We start from the raw sequence: 11,114 nt of genomic DNA, 5'->3' as shown, positions 1-11,114 counted from the left end.
CAGATTCCAGGATTGCAGAGCTTTAGTAAAATGACAATGATTACCCCATTCTCCCATTAGAGGACCCAGAGCTCTCCATGCCATTATGCTTGAAGAGGGGGTGGGCCAATAACATGTACATGCCAATTTCAATAAAATGTGTAATTTCATCACAAATAAAATATAAATCACAAATAACTCACCTGATTGTGTCCATTTTTTGTCCTTTTCTCAAACATTAAATGCATTCCATGCAATTTCATTTAAGATGGGCATTTAACCAACTTTCTTCAAAAAAAAAAGGGGGGTGGGCTGATGCTTGGCTTTGGGCCCTCTGATGGTCAAATATAGTAGTTGTGCAGAATTCTGTCAACAGTTCTGCAGTGCTACATACTTCTTGAACAATGCATCAAACAAGAGTGCAGTTTTCCCTGATATAATGTGAACACACCATTTGACCTTAAGGAGATTTTCCTTCATAATCATGAAAATGCAAAACAAACGCAAATCCAATTTTGCATCTAAATGATTACAAAGGACTGACGCTTTAAATGCAATATACATTTCCACACCACTTAAATATTTGCCATTTTATAAGTAACATGAGGAAAACGTGAGCATTTCTGAACAGGTGTGTATATGTGTGTTGTTAAACAGCAGATAAAGTACTACAGCATGAGACAAATTCTTAGATTCCTTAATTTCAGCCTGCATGTTGACTTCCAGGTTTCTGTCCACTTGTAGCCAGCAGCTGAAGTCAGCGTCACCGCAGAGCGAGTCGAGGTATCCTGTTGCGGAGGCTGGAAAAGGAATCATGTAATCACAGTGGGACTGGTGCGTCCGGTCTTCTCTTGGAGCTGAGAGATCTTCAGAGCGATGTCTATCAGTGGAGCAAGCATCACCTGTAGGGGGGAATACACACAATGAGTGACGCCTGGTTCTGGGTGCACCACCTTTATTAATGCCCTCTACTGCCTCCTAATACACGCCTGTATACGGATGCAAACACCTTCACACGATAATGACCCTGCTCAGAGGCAACCAGCAGAGCTCTGTAATGACTTGTGTGCAGAAAATCCCTGCAGAAACAGCTGATTTTCTTATGCATTTCTTTGATTAAACATCTAACCTTGAATCGGGACCTGTCTCATTTAATGGCTGGGTCAAAACTTTGTCCGAAAATAATAAACGTCTGCCTCAAATTATGCACATAAAAAGATTACATTTGGTCGAGTCACTCTTTTTTCTAAGTCCGCTGTGGAGTGGTACCTTAAAATCCTAAAACCCGATTTATGCTTCTACAACTCTAACTCTGTGGCCATGCAATGGTGTCAATATGCGCATGACTCTTTTAAAGTTCTACGTCACGTTGGTGGGCGTCTTAATGCAATTTACAGCAGGGACAGTGGCTTTTCTGGATTAATTTGTCCCTCAACGAGCTCCACTTCTTTATACAATCATCAACCTCCAAACCAACAGTACGGTATGTACAATTTCCTCCATGAATTGCAGGTCATTTGAGTCTTTTTCCGACTTAATGTTGTAAAGTTGGTCATATTTGCAGCCTTTTCTGCCAAATGTATCTGACCCATGATCGAAAAGTAATCAGCATTCAGAATGTAAAAACTATTAAAATATGATGGGAGAGGAAGGAGTGAAAACGTAAAAGTGACAAAGTAAAAGTGAAATGTAAAAGTCTCCGTCATTTAGCAGGTGCGCGTCAGGCTGCAGTGAGGGTTTGCAGCCAGTCAGAGGGCTCTGATCTAAAGCAGTTTGGTTTGTCACACCGAGGGATGTGTAAAAATTAACACCATATTACCGTGCAGGCAACAAGCAGCATTTTGTTAATGATCACCGGACTCAAATAAAGACCTGCCTCGTTTAGGTGGCAGGTCTGAGCACGGTTTGAAAAAAAAAAATAAATAAATGCACAGGCTTTTAATCAAGGAAATACGGTACCAACTTTCCTTGAATCAGCGAGCGTCAGTGTTGAACTTCATTTTGTACCTCTGTTGCGACTGGGCACACCCAGACTGCTCTGTCTGATACATGCAAGGGGTTTTTAATAGAAATGCAGATGGGACAGGACGTTTTGTCTGATGTGAGCAAAAATCCGTTATACAAAATCCGATATATACGGTGTTTATTATGTGGAAAATCATACAAAAGCATTGGGACTTTTGCTTTTGTCCAGTGAATGCGAATATTAGATTTATACGGTGATGGTTTAGGCAAGTTTTGCTGTACATCAAAGAAATAAACTGTTTTGTGATTGTTAAAGTAACACAGTTACAAAGCCACAAAACCCTGCAGAAAGGATTTTGTATGAACGTAGCCAAAGTGGAAAGTTCTTCCTTCTCTCCTAAGTCTTTCTTTAAATTCAGTTTGTGTGGTTTTGAAAAAAATATAGCTTCAAACAAGCTTTTTCGTCCATTTCATTCATTTCCATAGCCTATTCTGGTGGCCACCAAGGTTGCTGGTGCTACTCTTCACCACAGCAAACTGTGATCATGAACTGACCTACACCTGTGAGAATAATCACGACTATTCTGAAATAATAAACAAGATCCATGAAACAAGTGTATTTAGCAGTAATGTGAAATACAGCACTTCCATTTCACCTCTAAACCTGCGTATGTAAAAAGACAGCCCACTGGGTGTATAAATCAAACATACCTAACGTCAGCCAACTGAATCAATAGTTCACTGGCCGTTTATCTGTCAAGGTTACATTGCAAAGCAATGTGTTTCTGCTCATCATTCATGGTGTGTAAGCACTAAAGAGGAAGTCGAGCTTTAGCACAAGTTTTATTCACATTTCTATCTCATCTTTCTTGTCTGTCCACATCTTGTTTTCCCTTTGGCTACGTCTCCTGGCCCAACACAGCAGCCATAACTCAAGATTTGACCAAATGTCTCCATCGCTGCCGCTGTAGAAAACAAGTGCAGGGCTCAGGGTCATTTTTGGAGAGCAGAAGGTTTAGTGACCTGCATTTGGACCTCCTTCAGTCTGACCCAATGGATCTGACTGAGGTCTTCCGCTTTAAACAGCAAAACATAACTTCTAATTTGCTGTATTCAAATGATTCTGGCTACATTTATGTTGAAAATTAAGTAATTTATGATATACGTGACCATCAGTGAACTTACCTACGGCTCTTTGATACAAGCCATGGTTACCTCTCACTTCCACTACTACAGCCTTCGTGCAGAACTCCCAACATGCAGTGAAACCCTTACCCAAAAGGTGACGTGTTATCCGACCTCCACTGGTGACCCATAGCAGCCCAACTGCAATTCAACTCGCTACTTTCTGCTTGTCACAGTGAGAACTGAGAACTCAACCAGCTACTTGGACTTATCCTGCATCTTGAGCCACTATGTTCTTCACAAGAACGCCGTCTGGCATTGCCATCCCTACACACAAGGCAATCAGAATAATGTGGACTAAGATTGTCCAGACTAATCTCAGTCGTAACTTCACAATGGTGGAATGAACTACCAGTTGCTATCAGAGTAGGCGCATCGTTCGCTACCTTCAAGAACCTCTTGAAGACCCACCTCCTCTCCTCATCCTCTAATGTAAAACAACAAGTGTTCTGACAGACACCATCTATAGTTTTTAATTTTCTAATCAGGTTCTTCCCCCAGAGGAGAACCAGGAGTGGGGTTCTGGTTCCCATTCATTGGATGCAGCTGCATGAAAAACTTGTTACGGTTCTGACCTGTGGATCCTGGTAGATCTTCTGAGGGTCTTTCTCATAGCTGTCTATATAGAGCCTGATGGTTGCTCCTGCGCTGCCAGTGCCGCTCAGACGGAAAATAATCCTTGAGCCATCAGAAAAGATGATCCTGAGGCCCTGAAAGCGAAACAAAGAAATTTAAGAAGACGACGTAAATGTGGATGCAGAACATTCATAAGATATGTACGTATTTATTACATATTCTGTTAACGTCTGATGTGATTCCGAATGAGATGAGCGAAAGGTTTTAAGGTTCATTACGAGTAGTTCTGTGATTTGTTCTTACAGTCCTACAGAATGTCCAGTGTGCACCCGACTGTGCAGATTCCTTCATCGGAAAGTGGACAAATGTCCCTCAAACAAGATGATGTAATAAGTACAGTGCAAAGGCTATTGCTTCCCACCTGGTTTTTGGACGCACTTCCATCCACAGGGTCTGTGTAGGCGAAGTTGTCAGCGACTGCTACCTCATACGTCTTATCTCCCGATGAAAACTTCTTGCTTACAAATGATGGGTCAAGCATTGCAGCCTCAAGATCCTTTATCATCTTGTTGGCAGCATCGGAGTCAACCTCCTCGTAGTCGTACCTGTGAGAAAGAGTGAATTGGGTCGACGAAAAAAATACAATCTGCTTATGACCAAGTACCGAACATTTAGTGTTGATGTTATGTTACAGTCAGCTCACAGAGAGATCATTTCACAGTTTAAATTTGTTCAATGGAATCGAGCTGATAAACCTTAAAAATTCAAATCCTGGATCTCACTTCCGCAGTGCTAAAGTATCAGGTCCGATCAGGAAGCATGTGCTGGTGCCATGTGTCACTGCATCCATGATGCTACAGAAAAGCCTCAGTCTTGGTCAACAATCAATATTTTCTATTTCTGGAAATAAAACCCAAAATAGTCAGACTACATTTTCAGTCAGCAGCTCTTTAGTAGCGAACTACCAAAACTCTATCCAAAATTGAATCATTTTATCCTCGACTAACATGCAACCCTTCCACCTTGTTTAATCCATATATGGGGTTGTCCAAAGCGATCTCTTAGTGAAGATCAGACATCAGTTGGGCTCTGCAAGCAAAATGCAGATGTTTCCCAGAGAAAATAGTTGGAAAGAAGGCAATTAACCAAAGCAAAAGGCATTATTTGCAAGATCCCAGGGGTGTTCCAGGCACATCCAAATGGGAGGAGGCCTCGCGGATGGCCCAGGCCATGCTGGAAGGACAATATCTCTCAAGTGACTTGGGAACACCTCAGGATCCCCCAGGTAGAGTTAGAGAACTTGCCCACCGTGATGCAGGCCTGGATATACAGCAGAAAATGAATGAAGATCTCAGACCTGAGCATCATCAGGGTACACTAATAGTTCTTATATAGAAAATCATGGGTGAGAACCACTGCCTTAAGTAACCATTCATTTGACTCAGTCATTTCAAGAGTATCCAAAGATCACCTGAACAGATGTAGTACAACAAACATCGCCATAGGTCAGTTATAATAACTACACTGTGGCCAATAGGAATGAGAGTGAGTGCAGACGTGTGTCCTGGCGTGACTTGGGGTCATAAAAGCGTTAATGGTCACCTCAGAGGATAATACTAGTCACACAGCTGTCAAAGAAACATAAAAGGTCTACTGCCAATCATTCCCCAAGTTCCTCCGACAGGTTTCAGGCATCAAACCAAGGACTGGGCTGTGTGCACGTTCACCATCACCAATGCCAACATGCAGATATGAGTCCGGCTGCGGTATCATGAGCCACAACGTGTTTGGAGACAGCACATCCTGACGTTTTTGCAGTCGGAGCACCACCTAGTCCTTGACTTCCAGAGCTGTGAGCAATTTAATAATCTTGAAAATTTAAAACTGGAGACAAATTAGTTTCCTTGTAGAAGAGTACTCTAAATTACCACTGGAGGGAGCCAAACACCTCCTGAGCACAGTCTAATACAGACTGTCACGTCATTCTAGACGGTTTTCTTCGTCAAAGGGCCAATGATGATTTCAAGGCCTTCTGAGTGTTCCTCAGAGTGGAACGCTCCCGTGGAATGCTCCTGTCTAATTCAAGGATTTACAGCGACAAACACTGACCTGGTGAAGAAATTCCTGCCAAATTTCTGCCAGTGATCTTTCATGATGTCTTCTACACTCTGTTTCTGGGTAGCTAAGATGGACAACCACGCAAGCACTGCCCACAAGCCGTCCTTCTCACGGATATGATCCGAGCCTGGATCACACGTGTCACATGTGCAGAGAGAAGAAGAGAGAGGACGGCTGAGTGAGCGACGTTAGCGGTACTGTGTTCTTTTAAAATAACTCTGATGCCTCACCAGTGCCGAAGCTCTCCTCTCCACACAGTGACAGTTTTCCAGCGTCCATGAGATTCCCAAAGAACTTCCAGCCAGTTGGTGTCTCGTACAGCTGCATCTGCAGAGCTTTAGCCACACTGGAACAGATCAGCACACTTTCAGCATGTTTACCCAAACGTGGTAAAGACCAACAACAGACAGTCAGTAAACACTGATCATGATATTGTTCAGTGAATTTTGCAAATCAAAACTATTTCCCAATGGGACCTGGACCCTACTGGAATTGCACTAATGCATAAGACTCCCAGAAGCGTGCAAAGCTATTATTCTGAATTTTAAAATACTGCTCCATTTTAAAAACGCTTTATGTATTTTATAAGACACAGGGCTACTTTTACAGAACTGTAAAGAACACTTATTTTTATGTGAATTCCAGTGTTGCGTGAGCATTTGCAGAATTTCCAACTTAGAAAAGTAGCAACTTGATTCAGTTTATGTGCATAGGTTGTATGGACAACAATGGAAGAAGGTAGCTGAGGTGGGAATTTTATCACAAGTTCTCAGTTAACATTCCATATAAAAGGTTCATAAATTAAAGTGGTTGGCGCAAAACCCAGCGCTGCCTGTTTGGCAGACTGTACAGCAACACTGCTTTGGTGGCAATGAAAACATTGTAAGTTGGTTGAGATGCATGTGTGACTAGAGTGCACATAAAAATCGCCTCTAGCTGTTCCTTTATGCTTCCACAAAAGCAGCCAGTGCATTTACAAAAACTACACCCTAACCCCAGATGCTGATTCGAATCTTAACCCCAACTCAGTCTCTGCTGCTGAGCAGAGACTGATTTAGAGCCTCATTCCATCACTGGAAACACTTTCAGACATTGTGGTTATATTCAGGAGTAAATACAGTTGTATGTAAAAGTTTGTGCACCCCTGATGATTTCCATGATTTTCCTTTATAAATCACTGGTTGTTTCGATCAGCAATTTCAGTTAAATAGCAGATGAACACAGTGATATTTGAGAAGTGAAATGAAGTTTATAGGATTTACAGAAAGTGTGCAATAATTCTTTAAACAAAATTAGGCAGGTGCATAAATTTAGGCACCCCAACAGAAAAAATACATCAATATTTAGTAGATCCTCTTTTTTCAGAAATAACAGCCTCTAAAGGCTTCCTATAGCTTTCAATGAGAGTCTGGATTCTGGTTGAAGGTATTTTGGACCATTCTTCTTTACAAAACATCTCAGGTTTGTTAGTTTCCGAGCATGGACAGCGCGCTTAAAATCACACCACAGATTTTCAATAATATTCAGGTCTGGGGACTGAGATGGCCATTCCAGAATGCTGTACTTGTTCCTCTGCATGAATGCCTTAGCAGATTTTGAGCAGTGTTTAGGGTCATTGTCTTCTTGAAAGATCCAGCCCCGGCGCAACTTCAACTTCGTCACTGATTCATGACCATTGTTCTCAAGAATCTGCTGATATTGACTGGAATCCATGTGACCCTCAACTTTAATAAGATTCCCAGTACCTGCACTGGCCTCACAGCCCCACAGCATGATGGAACCACCCCCAAATTTTACTGTAGGTAGCAAGCGTTTTTCTTGGAATGCTGTATTCTTTTTCAGCCATGCATTCTGCCCCTTGTTATGTCCAAATAACTCAATTTTAGTTTCATCAGTCCACCGCACCTTATACCAAAATGAAGCTGGCTTGTCCAAATGTGCTTTAGCATACCTCAAGCGACTGTTTGTGGCATGTTCACAGAAAAGGCTTCCTCTGCATTACAGCATCATACAGCATCTCCTTGTGCAAAGTGCGCTGTATAGTTGAACGATGAATGGAGGCACTGTTCTCACCATCCTTCGCTTCAGCTTATCTGAGATTTTTGTTGGCCTGCCACTTCGGGCCTTAACTAGTACTGTGCCTGCGGTTTTCCACTTCCTCACTATGTTCCTCACAGTGGAAACTGACAGCTGAAATCTCTGAGATAGCTTTTTGTATCCTTCCCCTAAACCATGATGTTGAACAATCTTTGTTTTCAGGTCATTTGAGAGTTGTTTAGAGGCTCCCATGTTGACACTCATTAGAAGAGATGCAAAGAGAAGAAACATTTGTAAATGGCCACCTTAAATACCCTCTCTCATGATTGGATTCACCTGTGTAAGGAGGTCAAGGGTCAATGAGCTTACCAAACCAATTTCGTGTCCCAATAATTAGTGCTAAATGTATTCAAATTAATAAAATGACAAGGGTGCCCAAATTTATGCATGTGCCCAATTTTTTTTAAATAATTATTGCACACTTTCTGTAAATCCTAGAAACTTCATTTCACTTCTCAAATATCACTGTGTTTGTCTGCTATATGATATATTTAACTGAAATTGCTGATCCAAACAACCAATGATTTATAAAGGAAAATTATGGAAATCATCAGGGGTGCCCAAACGTTTGCATGCAACTGTAAATATAAATAAACTGTGTGGAAGAGCATCATGTGGTTTTTACTTGTCCAAGGCGCCACTGGTGGGCATACTGCGAGCCAGTCCTTTGACACCAGTCTTCTGAAAGTAAGGGATGCTGGTAATGTTGGCAGCGATGACGGCCACCGAGTCTGAGGGGTTCACAAAAAAGCCGTGCTTCCCCAACACCATGTTACGGTCCTGAAACGAGGAAAAAATAAGCAGCACATCTCACCCGTTATCAAAGTCAGACATGTTTAAAGATTAAATTACTGCTTTTACACTGATGCTAGGACAGTTTAATGCAAAGGGGTCACCAACCCTGCTCCTGGAGATCACCTGCCCTGCTCCACACGCTGCTGATTAACTAAGTCAGGAGTCCTGACGTACATCAAATGACATTTCACCGTATTCAGTGGCAACAAGAACTGTTTTACTGTGATGTGTTTAACTCGCTCTTGTTATGTGTCGACACGGGTTGAGGAGCGGACCTGCTCCGACGGAACCCAGCACTAAAATAACCAGAAAGCGGTTCCAATAACAAAAACAATTTATTTTTTCACCCTCTGGTGCATAATAAAGTGTAGAAACTAAAACAGCGTCATTCTGGTGGAGTGAAGGCTGGCACGCTCTCCAGCGCCCAAAAGGATCGAAGCCCGGCGCTTCTGGACTCACTGTTACCGCCAAACACCCCCCAGGTGGACACGACAAACCGACTCTCTGCGAAGGATAGAAGAGGTGAGGTAAGTCAGCAGTTACAACCAATATCCTTCAAAAGACACACACCATCAGCAACACATTCAGGTCTGTATTTTAAGCTTTATGCAAATGAGCAGCTTCTCACAACAGGTGGAGGATCACCGGTCCGCACGCCACAGCAGTGAGAAGCGAGCTGCACAATTCTCATCACAATTCAAATATACTGCGTAACAAAATACCAAGTTACTATCAACAATTAGTCAAATAATGAATCACCTCTGATGTGTGCTGACAGCATGTGTCCCTCACCCTTCTTCCTTCAGAGGCACGATGTGTCAAACCCAGGCGCGGTCCTCAGCATCTCACAAACGAACATCACAAGGTCGAGTTCCCGGCAATTCTGCTTGAATCACACATGGCTTAAATGCAGAACGCCATCTCATTATCGGCTTCAGCTGAAAGTCCTCAAGGCTGCACGAATGCAGAACGCCATCTCATCATCTGCTTCAGCTGAAAGTCTTTAAGGCTGCACGTGAGCACCATCCACAGGTGCTGCACATACTGTTGATGAGGGTGAAGGACTCTTCTGCCAGCACCTTCTCCACAGACAAATCAGTTTTCATACCACCTGGAGAGCAAAGAAAAGAAAAGAACACCAAAATGTCCAGCCACACCCCCCCCCAACACACAACAGCTCTGAACGCTTATATTGTATAGCTGTTTAGCCGGTAAAGGTTTTAATGTTCAAACTAAAGGCTGAATCGATTAAAATAATTTTGTCCTGACTGAAACACTGAAAACATCAAAAAGAATCCAGATAAAAAAAAAATGTCACAGCTGCCCCTTTAATAATTTCATTAAATTTCTTTACAATAGGACAAACACAATACTGATCCTTTACAAAATCTAAGAATTTTTCCAAAACAAATAGACACCCATTTAAAAAAAAAAAAACCCAACAACAACAGTCTTTCTTAATCTGTGCCAAAGTGAAATAATAGATCAAGTCAGTTACAGTTTGAAACTTTGGACCATTAGATGCAGTTGATTTTGGATTGTGGTGTGTGTGTGTATATACATATACACATATACATATACTCAACAAAAATATAAACGCAACACTTTTGGTTTTGCTCCCATTTTGTATGAGATGAACTCAAAGATCTAAAACTTTTTCCACATACACAATATCACCATTTCCCTCAAATATTGTTCACAAACCAGTCGAAATCTGTGATAGTGAGCACTTCTCCTTTGCTGAGATAATCCATCCCACCTCACAGGTGTGCCATATCAAGATGATTAGACACCATGATTAGTGCACAGGTGTGCCTTAGACTGTCCACAATAAAAGGCCACTCTGAAAGGTGCAGTTTTGTTTTATTGGGGGGGATACCAGTCAGTATCTGGTGTGACCACCATTTGCCTCATGCAGTGCAACACATCTCCTTCGCATCATCTGTGAAGAGAACACCTCTCCAACGTGCCAAATGCCAGCGAATGTGAGCATTTGCCCACTCAAGTCGGTTACGACGACCAACTGGAGTCAGGTCAAGACCCCGATGAGGACGACGAGCATGCAGATGAGCTTCCCTGAGACGGTTTCTGACAGTTTGTGCAGAAATTCTTTGGTTATGCAAACCGATTGTTTCAGCAGCTGTCCGAGTGGCTGGTCTCAGACGATCTTGGAGGTGAACATGCTGGATGTGGAGGTACTGGGCTGGTGTGGTTACACGTGGTCTGCGGTTGTGAGGCTGGTTGGATGTACTGCCAAATTCTCTGAAACGCCTGTGGAGACGGCTTATGGTAGAGAAATGAACATTCAATACACGAGCAACAGCTCTGGTTGACATTCCTGCTGTCAGCATGCCAATTGCACGCTCCCTCAAATCTTGCGACATCTGTGGCATTGTGCT

General features: G+C 42.5%; 1 protein-coding gene across 2 annotated transcripts in view; it reads right to left on the bottom strand.

Annotated features, from left to right (window-relative positions):
• Positions 1 to 409: 409 nt before the first annotated feature.
• Positions 410 to 11,114, bottom strand: part of LOC117518431 (phosphoglucomutase-1-like) — a 70,757-nt gene continuing 60,052 nt past the window's right edge. For both annotated transcript variants that reach the window (XM_034179551.1, XM_034179550.1), the window contains 6 exons: positions 8,546 to 8,700; positions 6,054 to 6,169; positions 5,815 to 5,950; positions 4,127 to 4,310; positions 3,705 to 3,839; positions 410 to 881 (listed from right to left, as the gene is read on the bottom strand). In XM_034179551.1, coding sequence (XP_034035442.1) covers positions 792 to 881; positions 3,705 to 3,839; positions 4,127 to 4,310; positions 5,815 to 5,950; positions 6,054 to 6,169; positions 8,546 to 8,700 — 816 coding nt within the window. In that variant the 3' untranslated portion in view covers positions 410 to 791. The remainder of the gene's footprint in view (positions 882 to 3,704; positions 3,840 to 4,126; positions 4,311 to 5,814; positions 5,951 to 6,053; positions 6,170 to 8,545; positions 8,701 to 11,114) is intronic.

Source organism: Thalassophryne amazonica, chromosome 10, assembly GCF_902500255.1.
Source record: "Thalassophryne amazonica chromosome 10, fThaAma1.1, whole genome shotgun sequence".
NCBI lineage: Eukaryota > Metazoa > Chordata > Actinopteri > Batrachoidiformes > Batrachoididae > Thalassophryne > Thalassophryne amazonica.
The sequence above is the reverse complement of the archived record's forward strand: the minus strand, read 5'-3'. Positions and strand labels throughout refer to the sequence as shown.